Source organism: Equus przewalskii, chromosome 27 (assembly GCF_037783145.1).
Source record: "Equus przewalskii isolate Varuska chromosome 27, EquPr2, whole genome shotgun sequence".
Lineage (NCBI taxonomy): Eukaryota > Metazoa > Chordata > Mammalia > Perissodactyla > Equidae > Equus > Equus przewalskii.
In genome coordinates this window covers 13,618,539-13,633,510 of record NC_091857.1, presented here as the reverse complement: position 1 = coordinate 13,633,510, position 14,972 = coordinate 13,618,539, and the positions used below count along the sequence as shown (strand labels likewise).

Sequence of the window (14,972 nt, the reverse complement as noted above, 5' to 3'; positions counted from 1 at the left end):
ATGAAGGTTATAGTTTCAATTTCTAGGTAGGTCAGTTAGCTTTCCTCTGTTTCACGGCCACATGAAGAGACTAAACAACTTAGAAAGAAAATGTGGATGCATTAGTGTAAATTCATCGCCTCTGCTGGAAAAACCACCCCTAGCACAAGGCCTAGGTTTGTGCCAATCCCTAAGCCATTAGTGTCAAGATGAAAAAAAAAAAAACAAGAGAAAAATCTTGACCCTCCAAATACGAAGGTTGAATGCTATGTAGCTTTCATTTCCCAATATAACATAATGACCTGCCTTTTCTTTTTATAGTTACAGTTGAGGGGCTCCAGCTGATCACCTGCCCGAAATTATTGCGAGCCTGGTGGGGAGCATTTGAGGAGGCAGAGTCATGCTTTCATTTCACCAGGAAATCATTTAGCACATTACTGCTTTTCTGTAAATTACTGTGCTGCATAACTTTCATACTGAGAAACTATTTCCTTTTTCCATAAAAATTTCAGATGAAAGGTTTCTACAGTAAATAATCTGTATTTAAATAAACTAATCCCTAGACTTTAGAGAAGGCAATATGATGTTTCTCAGGTGGAAATAAAAACAAATACATTTTTATTACTAATATAAAAAAATGACCTATTCTCTGTTAAAGTCAGATTTTCATCTATTGTTTGTTTACTTTGTGTTACCCTTTGAAGTGAGTGTATAAAGTCTTCTGAGGAGGAAATGACAAGCTAAGTACTGTTTTTTGAAAGAAAAAGAGCTAATTTTGGAAATCAGAGTTCTTTACGCCTAAGTTTTATATCTTGAAGAGAGCCCCACAGTCAGTAATCAACCTAAGTAGAACCTGATATTGGGAGCAGTTTTTATTATGCCAAGTCCTGTATAGGATGTCAGTGTGAAGGGAGGTAACTCAGTTTTGTAAATTTTGTGCGGAGGTGATAGGTCCACATATCATCTGGGGGAATGTGGCCTTATCCCCACAACCATTCTAAGAGGATGGCGCTACAGATCCGGTGACCACTGCTGATGTGGCAGGAAGCATCACAAAAGGACTAATTCCTCGCGGATATGCAGATAAGGGAACACAGAACTGGTTTTTTCATGTCAGTGGCAATAAGCTAGAAGAGCAGAGGCCAGGGAGAAAGCTTTTCCTCAGAGAATGAAGTCCCATTTCAGAGCTGGCTGTTCGTAAAGGAAGGGCTTGGAAACAAAGGTGAATGCCATACTCATAAAGATGAATGAATGTTAAGTAGATTCCCCTTAAACCTAAAGGTTGTTATGACTAATAAAGAGAAAATGCTTCATGGTAGCTAAAATTTTAAAATAACAACTACAATAGGTGCATATGAAAATTAAAGCTCCTTCTACCCAGAAGTAGTTACAACATCGCTGGACTTCAATACCTGATGCTTAAATCGGAGCTAAAGTTGGGGCGTGTGAAGAAGCTTCAGGAGAATGGCATAAATATGGTTTCATTGTTGCAAGTAAAAGCTTTGAGGGAAAGGTTAAAAGAACTCTTATGATTCATTTTGAAGATGAGTGGATTAAGAAATTGTTTTTATCATTTTTCTCCAGCCTTTCTCAACCTGTGTTCCTCATCTAAACCACAAAATACGGAAAGTAATTTGACTATTTTCTCAGTTCCTCCATGGATGGTCCATAACTGGTACCATTCTAGATGCATTGGTGAGAAGTTAATTCATTACATGCAAGGATGCTTTGGGACACCAGGGCTCAATCTTTCTTGTCACAGAGGCTGATAACAATTGAATACACAGTGGACCATAAACTCATGTTAGCAAGATATCTGGAGCCTAGAAAATGCGTTTAAAAAGCAGGAGATGTGTAGAGAAGATAAAAGGTGGATTTCCTAAAGATAATTACTTAGCATTAAGTAATGCCTATTGAGGAAAATTACACGATTTCATTCTTCCAAGGATTTAGAAGTTGGGATTTACTTTTTTCTCACTGGAATGGGATGAAGGGCATAACCTCTGAAGGCAGAGGTCTTATCCCACCCTGAAATGTGTGTGTTCCATCCTTCCTATGGAGGGCTATTCAAATGTCCAAAATGGGGAAGTCCTGAGGTTAGAAGGTGAAGGAGCCAGACGTGCTGACAGGTGGTGGCCTAAGATCCATCTCTTCTCTGATGAACTCGGCTCGTGATGCAGAGAAACACCCAATTACTGGTGTCAGGGAAGGAAAAGAAAGAAACTTTACAGTGACAAAGAGAAAACTGATGCTAAAGATTCTTGAGAAGAGTAAAACTTTATAGGGCTGCTTAGGTTCTTTAGAAATGTCTTCTCTTAAATTAAATTCTTTTCTAGAATAATGCCTATTGAATGTAGAATACTGCTTTGATGACACAAAATTACCAATCTGAACATACGTGATTGTTATTCAGAACTACAGACAAAGGCGTAGAAGACTAAACAGTCATGAGGCAGAGCCAGTGGAAGTATTGATGTTTCACTGTCTAAAAGCAACCTGGTTTCTATGTCTATTTTTCTGATGAATGGAAACATAGGAAAATTCTAGAAACTTCAAGTTTTATTAGTTAAATCCCAAGTAATTGAAATCCTACTGTACATCACAGTGATCTTTTATTTATTAATCCACATTCTCGTGATTCTGGGATCGTGCACAAAGATCACTATTGACTTGGATTGTACATTTAAACTACCAGTGACTTTTTCTAACATTACTTTAAGGAGTATTTGGACAAGGCATCAGTCACACTGTGGATACAATCTGCTTTCTCTGGCAACTTATCATTAACATAGAATGGGAGTCCATAGCGATCTCACTTAGGCAAGCAGTTCACATGAATTCCATGAAACTGCAAGTGAACAACAAAAGGCAAACTTGGTCTTGTAAGAAAACAGTGGCTTGAATATCTGGGTGCAAATATCTCTTCTAAAATAAGCAAATAAATCTCAATTACAGAAGTTTCAATTGTAATGAAGTCAAGGTTGGAGCAGTTAAAACAGGATAATGTGCAAAGATGAACAAGCCAAACTTTTCTTGGCTTTGCCTAACTGCTGCCCTCTTTTCCACTTACAGCTATTCAGGAAGAAGAAGATGAATCTGTGCCCCTAACCTTAAGACCAGACATCTCCTTAAATAAGTCACAGTTAGATGACTGCCCAAGGGACTCTGGTTGCTATATCTCGTCAGAAAATTCAGATAATGGCAAAGAAGATCCGGAGTCTGAAAATCTGTCTGACATGGTACAGAAGATTACTATCACAGAGCCGAGTGACTGAACACACGTTCTCAACTCTGTATTTGCAGAAGCATTCCATTTGAACTCTTCTTGAGCTAAAAGATGAAATAGGAGAAGAAAAGTATTTGTAGATACAACCTAAAGTTAAAATGTCTCAATCTGAATGTACATAAAAGTTCATATCTCTAACATTCTCAGTTATTGTAAATAATATGCATATTTATTACTTTAAATGATACATGTTAATATAGCACTTGCCTGTATTAGAAAAAGTATATATAAGTCTTTGTTATGTCACATAAGCTTTATTTGGCTTTCTTTTACAAGTGCAAAATGATAAATTCCGCAGAAAAAAAAAACCCCTACTTTTTCTATAACCACGAGTTTTGCATTTGTGCATATTATTGAGTGAATAGTAATGGAGCATGTGTTTGTTTCCCCACTTGTCCAAGCAGCACTTATTCTCATTCTGATACTTACTGGAAAAGTGTGAGTTAATATTAGAGACACGTTATCCTGATCCACAGTGGAGTTTTAGTAAATTTTTTTTGTTGATTTCTTCACTTATCTGATATAAAAGTATAGCTAGGGGCCAGCCCCGTGGCGGAGTGGTTAAGCTCACGTGCTCTGCTTCAGCGGCCCAGGGTTTCGCCAGTTCGGATCCCAGGTGCAAACCTAGCACCGCTCATCAGGCCACGCTGAGGCGGTGTCCCACATAGCACAACCAGAGGCACTCACAACTAGAATATACAACTATGTACTGGGGGGCTTTGGGGAGAAGAAGGAAAAAAAGATTGGCAACAGTTGTTAGCTCAGGTGCCAATCTAAAAAAAAAGTATAGATAATATATTATCAATCCTGATTTAGTAAAATTAATTTTAATAATTGTACAGATGTTTCATCTTTAAGTGTAAATATTTTAATTTTGAAATACCTTAATTTTAATAATAAAAAGAACCCTGTCCATTTGGTATTTTCCAGACTAGTGTTACTTAAGGTATTTTCATACTAGACCTTTAGACAAAATATCTCCTACCAGACAAGGTTTTACAGTCAGTTCTCATATATATATATGATTTCCAAATCAATTACCTCACCTCGCTCTGTTTCCTGAACCCAGATCTGTGTCATCCAACTCCCTGAATACCTCTACGTATCAGTCAACTCGGGCTGCCATAACAAAATACCATAGACTGGGCGGCTTAAACAACAGAAATACATTTTCTCACAGTTCTGGAGGCTGGAAGTCCAAGATCAGCTTGCCAGCATGGTTGGGTTTGGTGAGAGCCCTCTTCCTGGCTTGCAGGTAGCCACCTTCTCATTGTGTCCTCACACAGCACAGAGAGAGAGAGAGAGCAAGCTCTCTGGTGTTTCTTCTGATAAGGACGCTAATCCCATCATGAGGGCCTACCCTCAGGACCTCATCTAAACCTAGTTATCTCCCAAAGGCCACATCTCCAGATACCACACATTGGGGGTTAGAGCTTCCACATAGGAATTTGGCAGGGCGTAGGGGGTGGGCGTGGGAGGGGGACACAAATCAGTTCATAGAGCTCTAGGAGGCTTCAGCTCAACATACCCAAATCCTTGATTTTCTCTACAAATTTGTCTCTCCTTTTTTATTCCCAATCTACCTCTCTCTTTAATGGCACCAACACCCAGCCCATTACCCACAGCAGAAAATCATTTCTCAGTTCATCTCACATATGTCCTCCTCATAGATTAAGTAATAATCAAGTTCTATGGATCCTACCTCTAGAAATGCTTTTGTGCTCAAAGCTTTCTAACCATTCCCATGATTGCTGTTTTGCTTTAGAACCTCATGATCTCACGTATGAAATAGTGCAATAGCTTTCCAACTGACCTCTACCAGTATCCTTGCTTCTAATCCATCCTCCATGCAGCCTCCAGAAAGATCTTTCTAACACGTAAATCAAATCATGTACTTTCCAGCTTGAAATTTTTTGATGGATCCTCATTATCTTTAATATAATATTTAAATTTCCTTCCAGAATATATGAGATCCCCCCAACCATTTTTTTACCTATCCTAAGAGTCATATCTTTCCCCTCTCACCTTTCATTCTACATTCTCCAGCCATAACAATTTGCAATTCCTTGAATTCACTATTTCCTTTGTGACTTTTCATATCCTATTTATTTTCCTGAAGTGGTTCCTGCTATTTTCTACATCCAGAAGCCTCCCTCTGTTCTCTGTCTTAAGACTCATCACGAAAGTCACTTTTCGAAACCTTCCATGATTCTCTTTGGTGTTCTCCTCTTTGTGTTTCTATAGCAACTTGTATCTCTGTTGGCTATAGCACTTATCATATTACACTTTATCTATTTGCCTGACACTTGCCCTTCCACAACACTGTGACCTGCTTGTGACAGATTATTTTGTTTAGCCTTTTTAATCCCTAGTGCCTGGTATTATACAAGGCATAGAGAGGGCATTTAGAAAATGTTTGCAGGAGTGCAGTGAATATAATGATTATTCTCATATAACAGATTCCAAATTTGTATGTAAATCAATCTACTTAACCTATAGGCAAATACCTTCCAAAGTGGCCTAAAAGTTTTTTAAACAAATGAAACGTAATTCCTTAGGAAAGATCAGGAAACACAAAGTGCTATTTTAAATGCTGGGGGAAAACATTACACTGTTAGTCTCTAGTATATTTTTCCAGATCCATGAGATTTAATCCCATACGCAGTGCCCAGGTCAGGAGTAAAGCACATGCCTAGTTCTGTTCTTCCCTCTCCACAGTAGGAAATAGTGTTTCAATTTAGATTTCCAGCATGCTGCCTACATCATGGCCCCACTCCTGCTATGGCTACTACTCCAAATAGATTATTCTAGGCCTCCTTGGACACAGCACAGCTATTGGCCATAATTTTTAAACTTTAATCAACCTGCTGCCTCAGGAAGGTCAAGAGAGTACAGCTTCTTTATGAAGATGCCAGGAAATTGTAGGTTGGGAAGCATCTAAGGAACTGCTTGATTGTAAAATGGTGGCAATCACCGGGGAAGCATACTCAGCTACATTCAACTGCTTCAAAATGAAAATCTGGTACCCAGTCAAGGATATAGGAAATGCTTTTGAGCAGAAGTGCTGCAGAGGTCTTGAGGAGATTGAAGCAGAGGAACAGAGATTAGATTCCTGCAAAGAGGGAAGGAGGGAGGAAAGTGGAGACACCATGAGGTTCAAGTTGCTGGAAGGATGGCCCCATCATGGAGCACAGCACTCAAAAGGACACATGCGGGGTCTGGCCCCGTGTCCGAGTGGTTAAGTTCCCGCACTCCGCTGCAGGTGGCCCAGTGTTTCATTGGTTCGAATCCTGGGCGCGGACATGGCACTGCTCATCAAGCCACGCTGAGGCGGCATCCCACATGCCACAACTAGAAGGACCCACAATGAAGAATATACAACTATGTACTGGGGGGCTTTGGGGAGAAAAAGGAAAAAAATAAAATCTTTAAAAAAAAAAAAAAGGACACATGCGTAGCAGAAGTAAATACCACGCTAAGGGAGCTCTACTGCCTTCGCTTTACCTAAAGGATCCCTGCAGCTCTAACCTCACTTTCCTCAGGTTTTTCTCTTGACCATGGAAAGCTGGACAAACAGGAGTAGAAAGTCAAGAAATAGTTCATCCAAGGTTGTGAGGTGGCTGAGGGACTCAGAACTTCTGCTGCTTTTGCGTGGGAGAGAGACATGAGTGAGCCTTTTAAAAGTGGAAGGAAAGGTGGTTAGAGAGGTGACATTTTAATGTTTACCAGATGATCACACTGGCTTTGTGTTCCAGGCTGAAACCTGGTAAGAGTCCTAGTCTCATTCATTTATTTATTCACTCAACAATATTTAGATATGCAACGTATATGCTGTCCAAGACTAGGCCGATAAAGGCCCTTTGGATCAGATAATCTGCATTAGAATCTCACCGAAGCCTCTCCGTTGGAACCTGCTAAGCCTTCTAGTACAGAGAGGTTGTAAAACCATTCTGGGATGCAATGATTATTCTGATCCCTGGGGCATCCTACATTAACAAATTCAAGTATGTGGTGACAGCATGCATGGTTAGAGAAATTTTATTCCGGGTAAATGGATAAAATCCTCATAATACTTTGTTAGTAACAGCAAAAATCAGATCATTTAAATTCTGGTTTCCCTCCCCCCAATTCTATTGCTGATATAAACATGAATATATCTTCACCCTGAAGTATTTTATCAGAAGCTTTTCTTTTTTATCAATTAAATTGCCAAGAGAATTTGTTAAAAAACAAAATGTTTTAAAACTTCTAAAATGATAGGCAGCTAAAGATTATCATGTTTTAGAGGATGTCCAATTCACTGAGGTTGCAGTCTAGCACCGTGCAACTTCCTGAGTGAGGCCAATTGATGACATTTCATGTTGAGAAACTTCCGTTACAAGCATGAGTTCTGAGAAAAGTAACATGAAGAAATTTTAGACACTCCATCACCCCACACACGCAGGCACTTCCATCTCCCCACCACTGACAAAGAAAAGTGTATAACTAATCAGCATGCACACTTCAAGCTCTCTTTCATAAAGTGGGAAGTTACGCTAAACTTATGTAAAGGTGGAGAGCAAAATGACTAGGGACTAAATATAAGTAAAAGAACAGCAGCTTCTAAATTTGCCAGGTTTTGGCTATGGAAATAAGGTAGAAGTAACCGTCACTTTAAGCTGCCTCCTATTTTATTGCTGAATTCATCTGATCACACCCAGCGCTGACCTAAACACATACACTGGGCTCCTGGTTTGAAGACTGTGTGACTTCGGGCAGGTCACTTATCTTAGTTTTTTTCCTCTACAAAATGTAAATAAAGATAGTCCAAATATTCCATGTTACTGTGTTGATTAAATGAGATATCGTGTGCAAAGCCCTCAGCATAACACATGCACATAAAAACAGATCTCTGAACATAAAGTGGAAGCAGGCACGTGCTACCATAATGCAGTCTTGGATTTGTACCAATCTGAAACTCTTCAGACACTCATTTTCTGAGGACTAGGACAACTGTGTTATCCAGCAGCAATGAGAAAGAATTAGCTGATTTAACAGAACTATACAGAAAAATGACTCCTTTGTCATGGCAATGTTTCTTTGTTTACTCCCGACAGTTTAGGAAGGGGGGGCTATTTTGTATTTAGCTTTGACTCTTCACTCTTGGCACATGATAGGGATAATCATTTCTGAAGACTGAATAATTGAATATATAAATAACTGCCTATATTAGTAAATGAGTAAATAAATAAAATATTTGAGGTTATTACTGCTATTACTGCATCTTGGGCCCTGGGCTTTACAAGATTGCGTCACAGCTGATTGTATTGTAGCCAACAGAGAAACCCTTAGGAAAACACCCTCAATGTAGACGTTTACATATGTATGCAGCCTATGGCCATTTAGGCAAATGATCTGCCCTGGGAAAGCAAAGTGCAGAAAGAGGCCCCAGGAAAATATGAGCTTTGCATTACTCCCCCTTCCCTTCTGCATCATGAAACTTCTCACACTTGAATTACCAACTGTTAGAGTATCAGTGTGTCGAGTGATGTATATGATAGATTAAGCCATGACGGAAGGATCTAAAAAATGACATTAGCATGTTCAGAGATCTCTGTTGACCTTCTGGGGTCCCTGGTGTGCCTGAGTGCAGAGCACTGTCTCCTCATAAGCAAGGAATGGAATCCTGATGCATAAGCCTAACAGCATCGTTTCCCTCTCTGAGTTCTTGGGCACTAGGCCAAGTGAATGGGCAGGAATGATTCCATTTGCAGAGTAAAATGGGGTGAAAAGCACTTCTGGCACACTTTGCCCATATAAATTATACTTGTTTGCAATTCATCAACTCCTTCTCTCCTTTATATCCATATGTAATGTAAATGATCATCTTTCTCTGAAGCTCCATGATGATGCACAGCTCAAAAATGTGATAGAATCAGCTAAAAGAGAGCAGATGGAAGTTTTTTCCCCAATATGCATATTCATAAAAAAATAGAGAACTCAACAAAAGGAGACACATAAGTGCTTGTACCCGGGGGCTGCATGGACTTATGTACAACAGTGAGTTGATTTTCTGCAACTATTCATTCTTGAAACCTTTACTCATTCATTCCTGCAGCAATCATTGAAACGTCTCAGGAAAAAGGATCTGCCTCTCTTTATAACAACAAATATATTTCCCTTTTGATTTTTATTGCACCTTAGAATCCATGATTCAGGAAGCAATGGTTAAATATTTTACTAGAGAAATATAATTAGAAGGCAAACCATGTAAAAAAGTAAAGACTTCAGTGTTCCTTTACCAATACAGACTATAGACATTTAAAAGCGCACTGTTATACTGAAAAAAGCTATTTGGGAGAATAATGAACTGTCTGGATGGCATTGAGCAAAGTGTTTTTGGTTTTTTTTTTTTCAAATATCTGATTACTCAGAGGCTAAGGTGGCTCATGCATGTGTACTGGGGAAGCTGCATTGCTATTAGAAATTTCATTAAGATAAAGAATACAGCATCAGGAAATATCGTGAAAGAAACTAACCATGAAAGAAATTATTTAAAAAAGGTTTAAAAAAAACACATAAGAAAATCATTCAAAAGGTGGCTATGAACTGTGGTCGCATAATCAAAGAAGTGGTATTCATACCAAAATTAGATGTTTCTGACTCCTAGTGTCTCCCTCCAGATCCACTCTCCACATGGGAAGCTCTGGTATCCACTCCGGGAGGCTGACCTGTATGGACTACATACTCGATCTCTATCCTTAGGTTCCTGTCGGGCTCAATGAAGGAGAAGTTCACTCAGGAGGCTGGAGGGAGAGAGGGGAGTGAGGTCAGGGTGTTTGTTCTCTCCATGAGATCTCCTTGTGCTGGCTGTCTCCCTTAATCAAAGGTCACTGGTCCCTTAAAGGTGACTGTTTGTATGTGACTCTATTTCCTTCAGATTCTAGTGACTGCTCCTTTCTCTTACCTTTTAAGGCCTAGATTTAATAACAGCTCTGTGGCTGTTAGCTCTCACTGCCCACACAGCCCTTAATGGTTCCCCTACCCTGCACCCTGCCCATGCCTTTGTAATTAGTCTCTTTATAAATAAGCCTTCCTTGAATTATCCTAATTTGATTGTGCCATCTGTTTCCTGTTGGGAGCCGGACAAGTGCGCTGAACCACCATCGCTCATGACTTCGGTGACTTAGGTCATGTTCTTGAGTCCAATGAGCACTGCTTTGTGACTCCAGCATAACTACATTTACATGGTCTCAGGTCATTTCTATTTCACTACCAGTCTCCATCTTTACCAACAATCAAATAGCTTCAGGGTAGAGCATTTCCACTCATACTACCAAAACTCTTGCCCTTTATCATTTTCAATTCCTCCGTTTCATGGGGCCCACACCCATATTTCTCATTTTTCCAAGCAGCCAAGAATCCCTGCGATTAGGGGGACTAGTAGCATATAAAAGAAGGTTTTCATGGTGCATGGTGCAGTTCAGGCCAACCTAACTGCAAGGAACACATATTCTACCCTTTACTAACAACCAAGCCCAAGTCCACTTTGCTATGAAACTTAGTGTCATTTCTATTGTGACGGTACACCATCTACCAACATTAATATCCATCCACCAATTATGTAATAAAATAGAATGAAGCAAGTGCATATTTTGGCTGCTTGCTACTTATCAGAATTATCTGATGTTAATAAGATTTTTGGGTTTTTTATAAATGTGACAGCATATCGATACTGGAGTTTTACTAGCAACTTTTCATTTCTAAAATTCTTTAATTCTAAGTTATAGTTCATCTAAAATATCACTCACTAACATGGGTCTCTCATTCATAAAGCCTTAGGCCTCTTAATCTCAAAAGAGGTTATTGTAAAATATGGATGCCCAGATAATTTGCATGATTAATGAAAATATGTTTTAGAATATTAAACATTTAAGATGTTATCATTTAGTAGACTTTCTGACAGAAGTTAAAAGACTATTAGAATGACTGATGAATTGCTACAGTACATTAGCCCTCAGAACAAGGAATGTGCTAGAGGACATTTATGTATCTCCTTAGCATACTTGTTTTCATTCATTTTCCCCCCCTTCCAACTAAGCTGTCCTTTTGTGACCTTGGTTCAGTTGTGCATGACCAAGCATAGGACTTTGCAAAGTTTTGAGGAACTTGAAAATTACATGGAAAGCTATTGACAGATGGAGAAAGAAAGCAATTGTATTAGGCAGGGCTTTGCACATAATATCGGGGACATAGTAGGAGACGAATAAAAAATGTGTTGAAGGAATGAAACACCTCTTTCATGGTTCACATGGTCTTACCTCAACACAGTGGAAAAATTAAAACAGAAAACTCCTCCCTGGTCAGTGTCAAGGTCGCTGACAGTTTAGCTGTTCATAACTAGGGAATACACTTTTTCTTTCCATTTGTTAGGAACTGTCTTTCAAAGTGAAGCTCCACCTACTGACATCTTTCCAGAGCCTTTTGTTTTTGATTGCTGCAGAGGTTATCAGGACCTATTTGGTCATTTATTTCCTCCTCTTGTTATACTTAAAGATGAAATATACCAGAAAGGACTGCCATGGTGGTGTTTATATCCCCTGTGGGTAAAAAATAAAATACCAATGAAAAGGTAGGACCGCAAGAAATACTAAAATAAATTCTTAAGGTAGGAGCAATAAGCTGCTTAATGGCCTTGCTTTGGAGGAGACAATTAACATTACTTTAATTTATGTGAGGTATTATCATGAAGTTATGAGCTCCCTTTCTGAGTCCCACTTGCCAAAGCCTGCTTCTTTATGCAGCATTTCCTTTATAGTGTTATTTGGTTTATAGTTTTCCAACACTCATTTATTATACAGCACCGTTATTCCTGTGTCAGTGAGAATAGAGAAAAATATACTGTTATACATCATCTAGAATCCCACTACTTAGTAATTAACGTGAAAGTGGGCAGGGCAAACACAGCAGGCTGAATAATTGCCCCCAAAGACAGAAGATGCAAATCCATAGACCCTTGTGTGCATTACCTTATTTGGGAAGAGGATATCTTACAGATGTGATTAAGTTAAGGATCTTGAGATAGGGAGATTATCCTGGATTATCTGGGTGGGCCCTAAATGCCATCATAAATGTTCTTAGAGAGGTAGAGGGAGATTTGATACACCATGAAGAGAAGTCAATATGAAGACAGAGCAAAGAGAGATTTGAAGATACTGGCTTTGATGATTCCAGTGATGTAGCCATAAACCAAGGAATGCTGGCAGCTACCAGAAGCTGGAAGAGTCAATGAATAGATTCTCCTCTATGAGCCTCTGGAGGAAGTGTGGCCGTGCAGACAAGCTTTGGATTTTGGGCCAGTGATGCTGGTTTTGGACTTCTGACATCGAGAGCTGGGAGAGAATAAATTTCTGTTGCTTCAAGCCACCAAGTTTGTGATAATTTGTTATAGCAGCCACAGGAAACTAATAAAGTAAGTGAACCATTTCCAGCCTTAAACAAAAGGATAGTGACCCCTATTCATGACCATTACTTGTAGACCATGGGAAAAAAAAACTATATTATTAGTAGCAAGTTTAATACAAAAATATATCAACATATATATCGTTTGAAACCTATGTTTATCTTTCTTCTTTACTTGTACATGTGTTGTGTGAATGTGTTCAAGCAACTCATATTTTTTTAACAGGACAAAAAGATCCTTTAATAAAACAAATAATTTACGAATATGACAGTTAAATACAAGCTATTTTTACTCTTCAGATGTTTTAATATTTCGCTTAATAAGAGTATGCTTTCTTTTATCCCCACCTGGAATATAGCTGTTATGGGCTAAAGCATAAGTCAAGTTTAAAACGTTCTTGCAAAACAAAATCACCCTGATTTTGGCTTTATTAAGAGCAGAAGTTTCCTTTAAGCCTTGGAAATATATATTTTTCTGAAATAAAAATGATATTTTTATCATAACTTTATTCCTTCATTCTTTCATCAAATATTTATTGAACATGTTCTAGATGCCTAGAAACTGTTAGGCTCTGGGAATATCAAGATGGATGGCAATACCACCTGTTCTCAAGGAGTTAAGAGTTCAGTGTGCTCCTTTGGCAAATGTGTAAATAAATAAATCCTGATGAAATGTAATATGCTAGAGTAGTGATATAAGCAAGTGGTGTGGAAGCAGGATTTAAAAATAAATCATCCATTTCAGAATCAAATGATTCTATGAGGATGAGGAGTTAAACTGTGCCTAGAAATTTGCAGTATAAAAAGAATTTAACACATTGGAAAAGTTAGTTTCTTATTTATTCTTGTTGCCAAATATTTGGGACATTCATAGCCAAAGTCACATTCAATGTTGTAGTAGACAAGATTTAACATCTTCGGATTCTGAATAACAGAATTAGCAAATTATAGTAGTTTTCCCATGGTTTCAAAAACAGCTACTTGTACAATAGAGGTTGCTTAATTAAAACTTACCCAACTGAAACGCCCATTTATCTGAAACAAATGTTTATGCTACAGACATCAACCAACTCTTCACTTGAGTAGCTAACAATAAACAATAGAATGATGCTTGATGAATATCAATTAAAACAAATTACTCCCCATAAACTTTGTCCTAAAAAAAATACATTCCTGCGTGGGCACATGTTCACGTGCACGAGTGTGCACACACACACAGAGCTTTGCTATTGTAATTTGTCTTCTTTAAAAGGTCTATTGAAATTAACTACATCTTAAAGATTGTATCTTCATTTTATCATTGAGCCTAGTTTTAGTCTCTGATGAGTCACGAGTTTCAGGTACTACCAACTACGTAATGGGAGATGGCCAGAGTGCTTAGAAAAATGGTGCAGTGCAAAAGGAAAATGAGGAAGCCCTTGCTTAAAATTATTAAAAATTTTAAGACAGCAATAGCAGAGCATTGAACCAATTGTGGGGCCTTTGTGAGAGCAGAGCCCAGTGCAACAACACAGCTTACATGCCCATAAAACCAGCCCTGGTTTCAGGTATTCCTTATCAATAATCTCCATTTGGATTTTCCCACGGACCATACTAGGGATTATGAAAATGGAAATAACCTGCCTAAAAGTCACATTATGGTCACATATTCTTTGCACAGACCTATATTAACTATAAAGGCATTGTTGGGCACCCATTAAAGTTCTATTATGATCAAAGTTTTTCACGCTTACTTAATTTTGCTTTTCTCTGCTCTATCCAGCCTTACTCACATAACCTATGAGGCAGAGAAAATGCTATGTGTTCACCGAACTGTGTCTATTAGCCTCCCAGGCATATTATCATCTCTCTTATATTCGCTTAGGTCCATGCGACCAGCTCTGGCTGAAGTTAGGACCTGGCCCATAAGATCTCCGTCGAGGTTCATGTCTTCCCCTCACTAGGTTTTCCTCACTCTTTCCTATGCTTCTCCCTCTCCCCACCCTTTGTCTCTATAGCTGGAAGCAATGAACTCTGAGTTGTGGAGCCCACTATAGGAAAAGCCTGAATCCCTGAGTCCTTTTTTGGAGGAGAGCCATTCAGGAATGCTGCTTGATCCACATTAGAGTCCCACGTAAAATTAAACTTTATTGTCTTAAGCCACTTATATTACCCTAATACTCTACGTTTGAGAGTATAATAGTCTGAGGCAGAGAGCATAGGGCCCAGAGCAGTATCAAGGTCATTGAGCGGTTCTGATACACCTTTTGAGAAATATTACTATAGT

At 38.7% G+C, this 14,972-nt stretch overlaps 1 protein-coding gene and 1 long non-coding RNA gene across 3 annotated transcripts in view; one reads left to right on the top strand and one right to left on the bottom strand.

Moving 5' to 3' along the window:
- Positions 1–4,187, top strand: part of SAMSN1 (SAM domain, SH3 domain and nuclear localization signals 1) — a 131,778-nt gene extending 127,591 nt beyond the window's left edge. For both annotated transcript variants that reach the window (XM_070597592.1, XM_008517143.2), the window contains one exon: positions 3,052–4,187. In XM_070597592.1, the coding sequence (XP_070453693.1) occupies positions 3,052–3,254 (203 nt within the window). In that variant the 3' untranslated portion in view covers positions 3,255–4,187. The remainder of the gene's footprint in view (positions 1–3,051) is intronic.
- The window catches only part of LOC139079903 (uncharacterized), a 91,291-nt gene that overhangs the window by 5,337 nt on the left and 70,982 nt on the right, over positions 1–14,972 (bottom strand). The window contains exons 2-3 of the long non-coding RNA XR_011533925.1: positions 11,566–11,844; positions 9,889–10,050 (exon numbers count right to left, since the gene is read on the bottom strand). This is a non-coding gene — a long non-coding RNA (uncharacterized lncRNA). The remainder of the gene's footprint in view (positions 1–9,888; positions 10,051–11,565; positions 11,845–14,972) is intronic.